This window comes from Dipteris shenzhenensis, chromosome 11, assembly GCF_047967505.1.
Source record: "Dipteris shenzhenensis isolate YYH24624 ecotype China chromosome 11, Dip_SZ_1.0, whole genome shotgun sequence".
In the NCBI taxonomy this organism is placed as follows: Eukaryota; Viridiplantae; Streptophyta; class Polypodiopsida; order Gleicheniales; family Dipteridaceae; genus Dipteris; species Dipteris shenzhenensis.
In genome coordinates this window covers 6,763,830-6,779,333 of record NC_141606.1, presented here as the reverse complement: position 1 = coordinate 6,779,333, position 15,504 = coordinate 6,763,830, and the positions used below count along the sequence as shown (strand labels likewise).

General features: G+C 44.2%; 1 protein-coding gene across 1 annotated transcript; it reads right to left on the bottom strand.

Moving 5' to 3' along the window:
• Positions 1 to 2,794: 2,794 nt before the first annotated feature.
• Positions 2,795 to 6,599, bottom strand: LOC147896551 (uncharacterized). The gene is made up of 5 exons (XM_087381592.1): positions 6,405 to 6,599; positions 5,180 to 6,014; positions 4,366 to 4,556; positions 3,284 to 4,051; positions 2,795 to 3,178 (listed from the first exon to the last, which is right to left on the bottom strand). Exons 1-4 carry the CDS (start codon positions 6,499 to 6,501, stop codon positions 3,288 to 3,290), a joined length of 1,887 nt encoding a protein of 628 aa, XP_087237718.1. The 5' UTR covers positions 6,502 to 6,599; the 3' UTR covers positions 2,795 to 3,178; positions 3,284 to 3,287.
• Between the last annotated feature and the right edge of the window lie 8,905 nt (positions 6,600 to 15,504).

Genomic DNA, 15,504 nt, shown 5'->3' with positions numbered 1-15,504 from the left:
TAGGAAGTTCTACTGCCATTGGCCATTCAATCGATCAATTGCACACTGCCTAAGGTAGAGGATAGATAGAACTTGAACTTGTGTTGTAGGTCTCTGCTAGGGGTCTCACATGGAGTGATGAACCATGGTCTAAGTGCATATACACCATCTCCAAAGATGTACTCCCGAATGCAAAAAGCACCATCAATAAAATTAGACTATCTAGCAACATGTCTCATGCAATAGCCAAGCAAAGGAAGGAGTTCTTAAAAATTCAGATGTCGATGTTAGAGCCAAGCCACCATGCAAGAACATCCAAATACCTCATCTCACTAACGACAATGGACTACAAGCACATGGAGAACCACTCGTTATGATCATACCAATCTGGACCAGTCTCCCCACCAGAACACTCAATGTGTATATGTGTGACATCCACTCCAATACAACAACTTGGAAAACCCAGTTGCTATTGGAACCCTTGCATATCTGGAGCCCAAGCATTTAAAGCCATTGGCCTACAATGAGGTGGAGAGATGTGAAAGAAGTGCAGTGACAAACTTATGGGTGCGCTTGGTAATGACTAGCAAGATGTAGCAATCCCACATCCACTTGCTTCTTTATGGATATCACTTCTGGACGCAACAGGGGAAGGGATGTCACCTTGCTGTAGGTCATCATACAACAGAGCGCACAAATCCTGGAACAAAGAAATGTGCAAATGGAAATCTCATGGAACCTAGCCTCGTCTCCACGTGTGAATTGAATATAGTGGTTCTACAATTTCCAAGCTCCATGGCTTGATGTAGAAATCAGAGATAGTTTGCAAAGGCTCGTGCTTGATGATGAGGTCCATTAGTGGCAACTTCATGTGGTCGTGGATGAAAGAGAGTAACAGAGGAATGGGGAAGGAGAGGTCGCAGGTGGGTGTCGACGACAAGCTGCAGATTTTTTGGAAGAGGCTGCACGCTCTATGTTGCTCAAGGATGCCATGCCGTGGCTCCTTTTTTGAAGGTCAATAAGTATGGCCAATACTAGAGTGGCCACACCCGCCGATTTGGAAGTTTGCACCATATGGAGTAGATGTCTATCGGAATAGAGGCCATATTCTAGTCTGTGCCATAGCATGTGTCTATTGTTGCATGTCCTTGCAATGCATGCCCTTCCACTGGTGTGAGACATCTGCATGGCCCTCTTATTCCTAACAAAATTACTATGGTGTAAAGTATGTGTGGCTGCATGTACTCCAAGCACAACAATAAACTATCTGCCAATCCAGCTCGTCCGCTAAAACCTGGTTCATCAAACTAGCCAATAGGCATGAGTATGCTCTTAGGAATGCATCATATCACATACATGTGCATGGTCATGGTAACATTCTTCATGAATCATAGAAACAATGAAAGACTACATGCCAAAATTGGGCCATTTGGAAAAAATATCACATCCCTCCATCTTAGCCACAAAGAGAGACTTACAAGTTTTGGTCCCAATCACATCATGCATGTTGCCATTAACAAGATTATATTTACTTCAATCCAGAATGTAGGGCCTACGTGCCAAAATTGGGCAGTTCAATCCTTTCAAAATATTGTTACATCAGTATGTGGCTTCAATACTTGCACATGACTATATCTCATTCACAGAGAGAAGCTTGTAAATTTTGGCATAAATACTTATTTCTGCTTGGTGATAGTAATATCCTTATATCTTAGGTTGACCTCAAGTAAGTCATCTTTTATTAAGTCCATGCATTTTGGCTCCATTTCATGTGTACTAAAGCAATCAACCTAAATTTTGGAAATCCCTCAATGATGTTTTCCAATAAGAAAGCCATCTTTTATATTTGTGTTATCTTTTATATGTCAAATTTAATATTGACATTAAAAAAAAGCTTTTATTTATAAGAAATCTGTGTTTGGTTATTTATTGAGTGGCCATTTGTTTTCCTAGATTGACAAGAAGCTTTTCCTATATAGTAAATGTGATGGAACTTGCTAATAGCCCTTTAATTTCTTGATGAAAGAACTTTCCCTATGTAAGGAATGGAATTAAACATTCTATCTTCTAATTTCCTAGGTGACCACCTCTTTTCCTAGATAGGGGTATAAGTTTTTATCTAGAGAATTAGATTTCCTAGGTACCACACTTCCTAGATGACCACCTCTTTTCCTAAATAGAGGTTGCATTTTATATAGAGAATGAGATTGCCTAGATAGAGAATTAGATTACCTAGGTACCACACTCATCTAATTTCTGAGATGACCACCTCTTTTCCTAGATAGAGGTTGCATTTTATGTAGAGAATGAGATTGCCTAGATAGACATACCAGAATGCATACTTCTATCTAGGAAATTTCTCAATTTTACCTAGTTTGAGAGGTTTCTCAATTTTACCTAGTTTGAGAGGTTTTCCCTATTTTCCCTATATGTGAAACAGTTACAAGTCCCTTGTGAATTAGACTATGAACTGACTACGTCACGGAGGGTTGTTCTCGTATGAAAGCATCCAATTGTGCCCATTGATCATATTTACTACAACGGTCCATATTCCTCCAATGGTCAGAACCGTTTTCTCTCCTTAATAGATTAATGAAGAGGCTGTTCGAGACTCGAGTGAGCTTATATCTATCTTTCGATTTGGGGAACCATAACTTATGGGCCATGAGCTCAGGTACTGTCTTCATGAGTACAACGTGCGACGATCTTTGAGCAGATTTTACTCGTAATTCTAGTTCCACCGATTGTCATGCCAACGGTGATGGAATTTGCAGAATGCAAACTAGAGAATTATGAAATATGTAAATACGGATCATACAGACAAACCCCTTTATTCTACTCACCCGGTGATTTTTGTTGGGTGGCAAAAACTTGAAGCCTCAAAGAAGCTACTAGCCAGACATCAATTCCTACACTCCCCTATAAAATTGAGTCCGGAGGACCTGCTCAAAAAGACATGCCTCAAGCGCATTTTAAGATGCGCTGCAACATGTTGCTAACCGTCCAAAGTTTGTGAGAGCATACAGAGAACCTGATGAGAGGCAGGCACCTCAAGAAACTGGTGAAGGAATCAACTGAGTCCGGTAACAGACTCGCAGCCGATGAAAGAGCTCAGTTATACAGCACACAACCTGATTAACGTGGTCAGCTGCACGTACGATGAAATTCCCCCCAGAAGTTGTGCATGTGATATCAGTTTCTGTAACATCAAGTACTTTTGTTAGTACCAAAATCATTTGCAATCTCCAGGTATTTATCAAGTCCTTCCAGCATTCAAACTGACGTTAAACAAGGGAGCACTTACCAACTCAAACAAGATCGTCCTTGGTAAAATAGTCGGCTGTGTTGTAGATCGGTTCGTTTAACGGCCTTAACATCTGCAATCCTTGAAATTTTGAATCTTGCAAGTTGAGATCACCATCCGAGCTCTCAATCAAACTCATGCTGGACGGAAGATGTGATTGTAGGAAACCCAAAGCAGCACGAGCAGACTCGCGACCTTCGTTTTTAGCCACTCCTTCAAGTAGGCTTAACACTGTTTTGGCCTCAGACTTCCCTTGCATAGCCAGACTGACTTTATCCATCAGCCTATGACCTCCTTCTGAATCGCCTTCTAAGGTCCATTCCGACTTCCCGATCTGGTCTCTCGTGCTGCACTTTGGCAACAGATTTTGAACGCTGTCAGACGAAATTCGCCCATGCTCAGTGAACTTTCCATTCATGCTGCTGCTATGTTTCGCTGCATTGCTATTACCAGTGACTGATGTTTCAATCAGGTTCATACTTGAACCCACAGCTCTCAACCATGGTACTGAAAGATCGACTACTCCGAAATTTTGGGGAGACGATTGATTCTGGTTTCCTCCTCCAAGCGTAGACAAAGAAAGGCTCGGCCCAGTACGGCATCCATGCAGAAAAGATTGGTGTACCTCCTTCTCATCGTTCTCAGAGGTCAAAGGTGACGTTTGCTTCTTGCCATTTTGTAGCGTAAGCGTCACTGAGGGTGCCAAAGACATGGCCGAAAGTAGCGACTGCCCCTGATCAGAACTAGCAACCCCTTCCTTTTGACTAACTGCATTACCACACACACATTAATGTGAGCGACACGTAAACTTGCGAAGATGTTCCTCTTCTCAAACGCCTTTCTTGGGAAACCCATTTGCATTTCACGCATAATGAATATTGCCATTAGTTCTGTGAACAGAACTTGTATCTGAAGCCGGATAACTCTAGTGAATGGAGACACGCCAGGGAACGCTACTTGTACAAGGACGTTGCAACTAACGGAATTCAACATGTGCACTAGAAAACAGAAAACCGGCTTTCGGGTTCCGCGTTCACTGCATGGCCAGTTAGAATCAGCTTTGAGAGGGATTCGAGTTTCACCGTGGTTCTGATTCGGCACAGATGTTGGATGTCCGTCTTCATCGTTTCCTTTAATCGTTGAGTCCCCTGTGGAGCTAGTAGCGGTAGTCGTACAAGAATTGGGTAGCGGCTTTCTCCTTCTCCTATTATGGTCTGCCAGCCGCTTTCTGCAACTTCGTTTCCCCTCGTCAAACTCGGAAAGAGCGTGGAATCTGAGAAAGCAGGGTACAATAGACCACGTCAATCCAGATTCTCACTCGCTAAGCTATCGAACAGACATTCGGAGTTGACAACCAAAATCGATCACGGAGTCACGGATTACACAGTCATCAGACCAAATACGTCACCTTCATACCCTTGATACGACGTGATTTTGAGCAGTGATTTGAATGCAAGCTATGTCCTGGTTGTTGCAAATCAAGATGCGAAGTTTCTGAAAATGTAATACGCCAACTTTACAAAAAGCTAGGCTAGCGCCTTTAACCTTTCTGGTGAGATTAGGTTTAAAGGCAGCACGCAGAGAGCCTCTTGAACACTACTCGCAACCTTGGAAAACTTAGATCACTCGTATCGCACCAAAAGAGGAAATTACGCGTCGAACAAAAGCTGGAACAATTCTTTGGCGGTAGGATTCCTATTTCCGTAGGCAAATCGATGCAAACACAAACCCAAGTGGCTGCCCCCGGCCTCCTTATTTTTCATACAATGGCGTTGCAGCTTTTGTTTCTGCAGGCCCCCTCCTCAATTCCTAGACAATTGTGTTTGTGACGGGTGCAAAGATTTTGTATCATTTGACCTCGGGATGTGAACAAAGATTAAGGTTGAGATGAAGAACCTGCTACATTGTTGGCAGAAGCGCTGCGTCTGCCCGGTAATCATTACAGTAGCTGCCTTGGAATGGTATTCGCAAACCTTATGCCGTCGGTGGTAATGCTTGGCTAAGCTGAGATCTGCCTTGCAGCCTTCCGCTTGACAAAGAGGTACATGAGCTCCGGGGGAATTGGGCCTGAAACGTTTGCCAAACCTCGACAAGGCACTATCCTCGGCAGAGAAATACGTTCGTCCGCCAAGATTTAACCCTATTCTTGTATTGAAATCAGGGTTGCTGTAGAGGCCGCGTTTGAGGATATCGTGGATCCTGCGATGATCCAAATTTGCTAACCCTAGCAAATGCCGCTGTTCTAGTGTGGCTCTCGTCTCTCCAAGGTAATTGCTTACACTGGTTCCGTATCCGGTCCATCCTCCTGAGTTGGCTAGGCCTCCATAGACAGAAGACGAAGAAACTGGGAAATAATTCGAGGAAGAGCTTTCCATTCCACCGTTGTGACGCAAGGTAGCAGCATTCAGCAGACCCCAGGAACTGTGAGAGGGTATGGCCGGAATAGCCGTCGGAAGAACTCCCTCATAGGGACGGAGTCCAGCGCCTCCTAGAGCGTCGAGATGCAGGAGGCTCGGCTTGCAGTCGACATCTTGATCTCCTGCAGAGTACTGAGAAGCTAGGATCATTTGATTCTGATCGCCCCAGTCCCACTCCTGCCTGCTGGGGTGAAAGTGTCGACCACCCAGCGCCCCTGAACAAATGGTCGCAACTGAACTAGGGTCCCAACTCTCGGATGCCCAGGTCGGGTCTGCCTGCTCTTCAATTGGGTTTGCGAGCGAATTCATCCCATCTGCAAATCAGCATCTGGAAACCGTTAACAACGGGAGCACAAGGAGCAAAAATGCCGCGTGAGAAACGTCGGATGCATAACAAAGCGAAATAGATTGTAGGAAAACGAGAAAAAGCAGGATTGGGGATCGAGCGAAGCGTAAGAAACTGAGGTACCGTTCTGCGAACGTGAGTTTGAAAAACGGTGTAAGAATTAGTAGTAGAGCTTGCAGGATGCATGCAAGAGAAAATTAGAAAACGGCAAGAAAAAGAAGCGCTAGGTAAGCAAACTGTAAGAAAGAGTAGGAGCGAAGAGAGAGGAGGACAGGAGGGAGGTGAGGGAAGCGAAGGGAGCTAAACAAAGTTTGGTGAAGCTAGTGAGAAGAGCAAGGGGGGGGGGGTGAGAGCATACATGAGATGGGAGCAAGATGGAGAGGACGAAGCTGGGAGGTGGTTGATGGAGGAGCTAGAAGGGAATGGAGGAGATGCTGAATTGAGCAAGGAATCATGAGGAGGCTATAGTTCAATGGAGCAAAGAAGGAGCTGGTCCCTGGAGATCAGTATTCCTTCTTGTTGCTGCCATGAACGACGACAACAACACACACTAGAAAAACAAGTCCCAGTAGTAGAAGAAGAGGGAACCATCAGACATTATATTATATCCCTTTTCAGAATCTAATCAACACTTAAATATATTGGCTGCACCATGCCAGGAAACAAGCGTTTTGCCACTCCCCACCCTAGGCGCCTTCTCCTACGTGGCCGACTTTTGGCTCCTCCACCTCCCTCCACGCCCCTGTGCATATCCTCGCTCGTGCGGGGCCGTAGGGCCACGTGAGGCGTACGAAAGATGCCACCTCCAAGCGGCGGGGACCACAGGGAGCAATAGGGAGTGGCCACGTAGGCGAACGCCGCTGGGACGGAGAGACAGTGGGGGGAGTGGTCCCGCGGCCTTTTTGCTAAGCGAGCGGGGGGTCGCTATCGAGGCCAGCGCGCCCGCCTGTGTGACCTATCTACTTAACTAAAATCGCACACCTGCCCCGTTTGGCCTCCTCCCGCCCTTGCTCTTCATCATTGCCTCCTTTACCATCCACTACTACAACTTCCAATTGCCCATTCCAGCTTTCAAAATCTCTCTCTCTCTCTCTCTCTCTTTGTCGCTCTCCAGTGTCCACTGTAGCCCGTGCTGCACTTGCCCTTCCCCCCCCTCCCTCCACAGACTTCTGCACATCGCCCCCCTTCGTACTCGTACTCGGTTTCCTGCTCACCTGGCCCTTCGCCATGGGGCTTTGTCAGTTGCTTGGAACCGTGGCTGTTGGCTTTGTCGTCGTCGGTACCACTCGTTGGTGGTTCGACAGCAACTGGCATTCGCTTTGGCTACAACTAGAGTGAGAGAGACGCGGAGAGATAGATAGTTAGAAGTTTTCACTCTGACCAGCCATGTTCTCCTTCAACGGGGTAGGCATCGCTGCGCAGTAGCCCGGACGAGAGAGGGCGTCTCGCATCGTGGGCATGTCGCCGTCCTGAGGAGCAGGAGGCGGGTCGGGAGCCGCCGACTCGGGACATGGGAACTGGATGTATACCTAGATGGATAAATACGGGGTGGCTAGTTGTCTGCATACTCCATAGGTACGTAAAATCGACTGATGAGAGTTCTGTGCGTGTAGGTGACTATGCATATAGCTTGTATTGGACGTATATTGTCGGGTCGCCCAATTTCAGCCTATCATCCAAGGGAGGGAGTGAAAGCCTTGCAATTCAGGTGGAGAAAATAATCGGGTGCTTGGCCGCCGTAGACGGACCGATAAAAAGCATGGCGAGCAAAAGCTGTATCCAAACAAGGGAAATGGAGAGAGCGATGACGACGACGCGACGATCGTGGAGGTCCTGGCGATGGAGTTTGAAGCCAGCTAGCAAATCATGGAGAGGGCGTAGGTAGGCAACCAAGCAAAAGAGGTGTGAGAGAGCAGCAGCTCGACGGAGGTCCAAATCCAAGACACTGCTGGGCATGGTGATTGGTCATGTGCGTGTGGTGAAACTGATGTGCATTTTCATCCCACCATACAGGCTAGTACGGAGTCCTCAGCGAGCTAAATAAGGCTGCAAGAATAGCGACTAGGCCCTGGCGGTTTCATTGTCGGCCGGACTGCTGTGTCGCCTATGAGGAAAGAAGGCACCAGCCGCGTCAACAAAGGTTGAAAACTACACTTTGAGCGGCTCGCACCAGGAATGCAAAGGCCGCATCGCCCCTGTGGATCATGTGAATTTGGCTGGAGCTTTTTATTATCCACCTGCTTTTGCCTTCTCTTGGTTTCCCATGTGCATGTAGCTGCCCCTTTCCCAGCTGCATTTGGGCGCGATCCAGCGCAAAAGTGACCATTCAAGCTTGATTCTTCAAGCCCCTCTAGCACTCCTTGCACTTTCGGTGCTACATTCTTGATCTCAATCGCCTACGAATTCAGTCTCGTGCCATTCTGTCGTTCAAAACAGCATCAACTCAAGCGCTTTTTAAAATCGCAGCAAGCTACGCTAGCCCCCTGAAATCCAACAGCAATCAAAGTTTCTGTGCACCTGTCCACCGATTTACGCTTCAACATGATTCGCCAACCACAGACGGGGCATTGTGCATACGGAGGTGAACACCGAGAGTCTCGGCTTAATATAAGTTGACATTGCTTGACAACCTCGTCACAGCAGGATTACAGCCTACAAACTGCTCAAGTTCCGATTCGCGAACCTTTCTGAAATATCAAAAAAGCTTATCTGGATTCTGCACCTGATTTCCCACGGCTCTCTATGGGTTCTGGACCCTGCCCATTTGCATTGGTGCCGCCTTCTCCATGGAGGAGCCAAAGCCAATGCGTTTGACAGCGCAGGAGCCGGGGTTGCGTACCGTCCCCGACACATTCAATGACCTCCTCCCGTCATCTGCCACCCTCACCAGTCCCCTCTTGAGAGTCAAGTTTTGAGAATCACGAGTCGCGGCGGGAAGCAGAAAAACAAAGCGCAGACTACTCATGACTCATGACTGAAGTGGACTTATTATTATCGATGCGGAAACGAAGCATTGCCGATCCGCTCAAGCGCTGGCCGATTCTCATCTTGATCCGATGGTGACGTTTGAACTCTCTCATCACCTCCTCTCCTGACTCCTCCTGTATCTGATATCTCCTCCAGACCATCAGAACAGGCACATACTTTCACATGGTTTTGTTCGTCAAGCCGCTGTAGCAGCCTTGTACAACAGAGTTGTCCCAAGTTCCGTCTCTTCTGTGTATCAAATCATACAACAGCACCCTGTCTGAGTTGCATATAGTAGTTGCCCTCCTTTTAGACTCGCCTGTACGCTGCTATTTTAGTCTCATGTGCAACTCAAAACGCGATTCCATATTCTTTCTCCCAGTACATTCATTCACATATGAATGCCGTAATTATAACCTGCTGCGTTTCTATTCATGGAATTGGTTCAAAGTCTACTGCGATTCATCACCTTGAGCCGTGGCTTTCTTTCTCCTCGTGTCTCTCTCTGTGATTTTTGTCTTGTACTATCTTGTCCGTTGTTTCCGAAACTCTCCAAATTTGGGCTTGCTGTGAGGCCGCCTGATTGAGAGATCAAGTAATAGCAGACTCCATTGCGCTTGTTCGCTTCTTAACATGACTTCTTCCTACTTTTTGTATTGTTTCTCTTATTTGCTTAGGCTACCTTGAACGTAGCTACTAAGCGGTAACCAAAATCAAGACTTGAGAGGACCGAAGAATGGGCTACAGGCTACGCGGATGCAAGCACTACCTTCATAATATCTTCTTCTAGCTGTCACACAAGGTCGGTGGAAAAACATGCATTCTCGCTGGTCCCCGGGGATCAGGTTGTGTAACGTCAATCTTTTCTCCATGGGATCATCACGCAAACGTGAATCTTGCAATTTGATTAGTACTTTTAAATGGATTTAAAAGAGAGATAAAACTCTAAATTCTAATTGCGTAAGGAATGATAATTGGAGGACAGCTTAGGTCCAAAAAAAAAGTCACATACACCTTTGGAGAAGGGAAATGCGCTCAAATCAATGTTCAATCTTTTTGAAAAATAAAAGAGTGTGCTCACTTCCCAAAAGCTCATAAGTACACCTAGTTCGTCTTTGACACTCAAGCATGTACTAAATCACGTTCATTGTAGCACAAGTTGCTTAATGAGGAGTGTTCCAATACCCTTACATATCTTGTATTGTTGTTGATGCGTGTAACTTTGTATCATCTAAATCTTTCTCTTAGTTAAACCGGAGTGTATTTCCATGTGCGATGAGCATTACACTCCATGTCGTATTGCTCAAGGTGCATGGAGATGCATTTTATGTTTCTTCCCCATTGCTTATCAGGTGAACCTTTCCCTTCATTCCGTATTCGGTGATTGTAATAGCATCATTTATTTCATCTCTATGACTCCTAATTCAAACAATCGCATCATTGCTTTCTCAAATTATAATTGGAAACTCTTAAATAAAGGAGTCATTGTCATTCAACAGCTACAACTTCATTCTAGAAAGGCTCTTTACTCAAAGCTCCTATATGTAATAAAAAAGAAAATAAATGTTCACCTATATTATAACTATGCATATTGTATTAATGCTTTGGAATCAGGGAACTTTGTATCCTCACCTCCCACCAGTTATGTGGATAGCAATATGGCTTGAAAAGAAGAGGCCTCTAGTCCCCTATCTCCTTTTTGCCTCTTCTTTCCACTTCCCTTATAAATGATTTTATTTTTGAGTTTGTTTTGGATTCTAGTTGTTGCATATGTTTAAGGAGTTTCACCAAAAGAAAACTTGCAAAATTAAATGGCTTCTCCACCATGTCTCTATTTATAACCAAAATTCATAGAAGTACAAATAGTTTTCTCTTTTGTTTTATCTAGTACTTTTCTAATGCTTTGCAACTTTATAGGACTTATTCTTTGAGTTTATTTGTGTACATGCGCATACCCTCAGGGTGCAGTACTAGAAAAACTTGCATACAACGTATCTCATAGGTCCTACATTCCTTTTATGTTTTATCATTAATATGAATTAAAAACACCTATAGATTCATCACACACACACGTATGTATTTAGTATGTATGTATTAGATTAAAGGACCCTTATATTGAACCCATGTCGTATGGATACATATTTCCAAGTGCATCCCAGGAAGCATATATAGCATAACATAATGATGCATCACACGTATTGTCATATTAAGTACTACCCATGGGCACATTTCAAACATTTCCTTGCTATGGTTTGCCCATAATTAGAACTCTTTTGGCTACAAATGATGGAGTGCACATAATTTAGTCAACTATCAGAAAAGTGTAGTTGGAGATTCCTATTAATAATGCCATCAATTCTTTAAGCCAACACCTAATGTCATTTTGTGCCAGTAAAATAAATGATAGTAAATTTTACACTGTCTACTACCAATGTTTATACTATCGTATATTTGGCTATCCATGTGAATGAATACATCCAATGGTCTCTTTTACCACTAGCAATAAAAAAAGTTACAAAAAATGTTTTACAAAACCACCTAAAATAATAATGCATATGCGTTGAATTTTAAATCATTTGACTAATTAAAATATTGAGGGCATCCCACATGAAGTTTAAGGTTAAATTATCCTTCTATATTAATGAGAAAATTGGCATATGAAATATCACAACAACATAAAGCAACTATAAATGCACTTGATAAACACGCAAAATAGCGGGCGCGTCTATAAGCATTGCTTGAATAGAGAAATTACGAACGTGTCTAATAGCACGTCTAACAGCTCGTCTATTTGCGCGTGTATTGACATGTCTATTAACATGTCTACATTGAGAAAATGCGGGCCCGTCTAACACTGCGTCTATCAGTGCATCTATTTATGCGTGTATTAGTGCATCTATTAGCGCGTTTACACTGAGAATTAGACGCATATTTAGATGCAAAACAGAGAATATAGAAAGTGAGATTTTGGTGGACATCACTGCTTTCCAAACATTGCCCATGATTACCAAAGCACATAATTTTAACAAAAACATCAATGCTTTTTTGCAAGCCTACATATACGAGAATTAAGTGAGGTGAGGAGAATGAGACAATATATAATATAGTTTTGCCAATATCAATGATGGACTATGGTTCAATCTCATCCTCAATGAGATCAACCCTTGCCAAACTATAAACTTCAAAATCCAAACAAGTGTTTAGATCTACAAATACATTCAACCCACTGCTACTTGTGCTACTCATGTGCTCATCGAAATCAGCATCACCAATGGTAGGCTCATCCTCATGGGTAATGGCCTCAATATCTGTATCTCCTATCTCATGATCATCCTCCTCTCTCGTTCACGGTCATCATCACCTCCATGGCCATCACAATAAGACAAAGCATCCACAGACGCGCACACAGACACGTTTACTGAACTAAAAAAAAAACTTACGAGTGCATCTATTTGTACATCTACTTGCACGTCCAGAGACCCGCATCTAACGGCGCATCTATATAGCAGATAGACGTGCGTATAGACGTGCATATAGATGCATAAATAGACGCTCTGCTAAAAAATTTAAAAAATAGACAAACGCATCATTAAACACATGTATAGACACATTTATAGATAGTCTTATAGACGCACAAATAGATGCTACCCGAACAGACAAACGCATTTATAGACGCGCTACATAATATTTTTTAAATTTACAGAATGTTGTGTATGTTTTGTATGCTATGTAGTTACAGGAATCCCATTTCCACATTATGTACTTCAATTCTTATAGCCAACTGCATTTTAATTAGCACTCTTGCAAGCACGTCTATAGTGGACAATTACAATTCCAAATAAAACATTACAATGCCAAAACGTTTAGTTCACAAGACATTACTTGATAGAACGTTGCACAAGAAAATTAAAAGCTCAAAAAGTGCTTGTATGTACATATAGCACGAAGCTAAGCCACGTCATGTGGCTTCAAGTACAAAAAATAAGAGGAGTGTATATATAAGAGGCGCGAAGCCAAGCCAGTGGCTTTAAGTACAAAAAAGAGTAGCTAACACTACTTCTACGACTAATCTAGGTTCTCCACATCCTCGCTCCATTCCACGCTCCCTTCTGTGCTCCCTTCTCTGCCTCCTTCCTCGTTTTCTTCCTCATCTTCTTGTGCAGGGGCCTGTAAACAAGGGACAACATATATCAATGTATGAAAAATCAAATCTTTACTTATAATATTGACATTATTTAATTACTTTCAAATACCTCGGGGGCTGCTCCAGTAGCCTAGATATACTGCTCCTCAGTAATCAACCCGTCATGATAGAAGTGCTTCCATGCATCTCCCCTATGATGGTGGCAGTGGTAGGCTATCTCGACAGGAGTACGGTATCTGCCCACGATATCAAGTTGCAAGATGACATAATTTGCGGAGGGGTTAGTACAAAGAAACAACCTCCTAATAAACTAAATAAGCAATTTAATTTGAGATCGATACTTACAAATTGGGCCTCCCATGATTCAACACACCCTGCTCCAAAATGCACGCTTCCATATTGCTCCATTTGGATCCTTCGTGCCTCCACGTGCTACAGACTGGGGTCCTCCCTCGCTGACTTCATTGCTTTCTCACTCACGCTTGTGAGCAGGCTGGGGTAGGCCCCTTGATGGTTGACCTTCCTCGAGCTTGGCAAGCTCCACTAGTGCCTGCCTCTTAAGCGAAGATCTTTTATTGCCAAGTATCGTAACAATCTTTGACGGCCCATTTATCTGTGAACTGACGATTGGAGGGGTTAGGATACCTAGAGCGAACAGCAGCGAGGTCTCATCAGCTAACCTCTTTGGCTGGTTTTTGTAGTGGATAAAGCAATCTTTGTAATTGTTAGCAATTACAGAGCGCATGAAGGCCATGATGTCCTTCCCTTGTGCATCCATCAAGATGCCTTCTATTTGAGTGATGTCATAGAAGATCGTACCATCACCCAAAGACACGTCTAAATCATCTGAATCATCATCGTCCCCACCACCACCCCTCCCAAAGCACTGTGCCATGCTTCCCCCACCGCTCTCCCTGCTACTACACCTGCTGCCGTGTCGTGTCGAGCTAGTACGTTGGCCACTCGTAGCTGGAGACTGCACGAGACTACGTGGACCACTTGTAGCTAGAGAACCGAGTCTCGACTGCACAGGAGTACGCCGACAGCTTTGCGAGACAGAAGGACCTCCTGATGGCATGGGGAAGGGGCATAAGATGGCATGGGGGAAGGGGCATAAGACGGCATGGGTGAAGGGCCTCGGTTGTGTAGCTAGCTAGGCTATGCTGACTCCACTGGGGTAATCTCATCTGGTGTGGGATTGGGGTGGTTTGGAGTCTGTAGTGCCGACTCCTGGGGAGTGTTTAGAGTACCCATCATGTAGCCGTATAACTCCGCAGGACTGGTAGGGTGCCCTAAAAGGTTATATAACTCCCTAAAAATAGACTCCCGAAGATCAGCTGAGCCTGAAGAGCTTCCTGGCCACATGATCAACTGGAAAAAAGAAAAGCTGAGAAGAGAAAAAGAAGAGAAAAAGAGAGAGAAAAGGGAAGGGAAGAGAAGAGAAGGGAAGGGAAGCGTCTAAAACTGTCAGAGCGCATCTATAGATGCGTCTATTTTCGCGTATAACAGTGCATCTATAGTCGCGGTTGTCTGTGTCTGTAAATAGGTTAGACATCGACGCACCTGTAGACACTGTTTTAGATGCGCTTTGAGACGCGTCTATAGACGCGCTCTAACAGACGGACTATTCTAAAAAGTGAAAAAGGACATGCGTCCGACATAAAAGCATAATACTGATACCAAAATCATTCATTTCTTGGATACGACAAAGGACAAATCCAAAGAGAGCAACTTCCAAAGAAGATCAACCGTAAAAGCGCATCTATAAGCGCATGTAATTCTGCATCTAAATACACAAAGCAGACGCGGTTTTAGATGCACCTATAGACGCGTACCACAGAACAGACAGATGCGGTTTTAGACGTGCCTTTAGACGCAGCACAGAGTTTTAAAATTAAATATTTGAAGAAAAGCAAATATTTTTGGGTGGTTTGTTTGTAGGATGTCTTCATCTTCAACAACTAGCTCCAGTGAGGATGAATCCTTCCATATCCACCATTGCGAAATGTGGTTGGAGCAAAAAATCGAATGTATGTGTGATCAATGTGGAGGAAACATGTATCATGCATGCAGGATTACACTCAATCACATCTCAAAGTATGGAGAATGGGATGCGACCATAAACATGGTAAGTGTTAAAGAGTTAAGGTTGATTGAGATACCTATGGGTGTGCATATGTTTGAGTTATGATCCCGTTTTAATTTGATACACGATGCAGTGCCACACCCGCATATGTTGCCCTATGCTCGCCGTGAGGAGACGAAGCATCGGTGATATGAGGTGGGATCTTCAGGAGGGACCGTTACAGATGCATGGAGTGATGGTGATAGTAGCCCTCCGCCATTA

What these genes read in the sequence shown, in the direction of transcription:
- LOC147896551 (XM_087381592.1), bottom strand. Translation starts at nt 6,501, where the DNA reads ATGATTCCTTGCTCAATTCAGCATCTCCTCCATTCCCTTCTAGCTCCT. An exon ending in CCATCTTGCTCCCATCTCAT is followed by an intron (nt 6,015 to 6,404) that starts GTATGCTCTCAC and finishes GCTGATTTGCAG; the next exon opens with ATGGGATGAATTCGCTCGCA. An exon ending in TGTGCCGAATCAGAACCACG is followed by an intron (nt 4,052 to 4,365) that starts GTGAAACTCGAA and finishes GTGGTAATGCAG; the next exon opens with TTAGTCAAAAGGAAGGGGTT.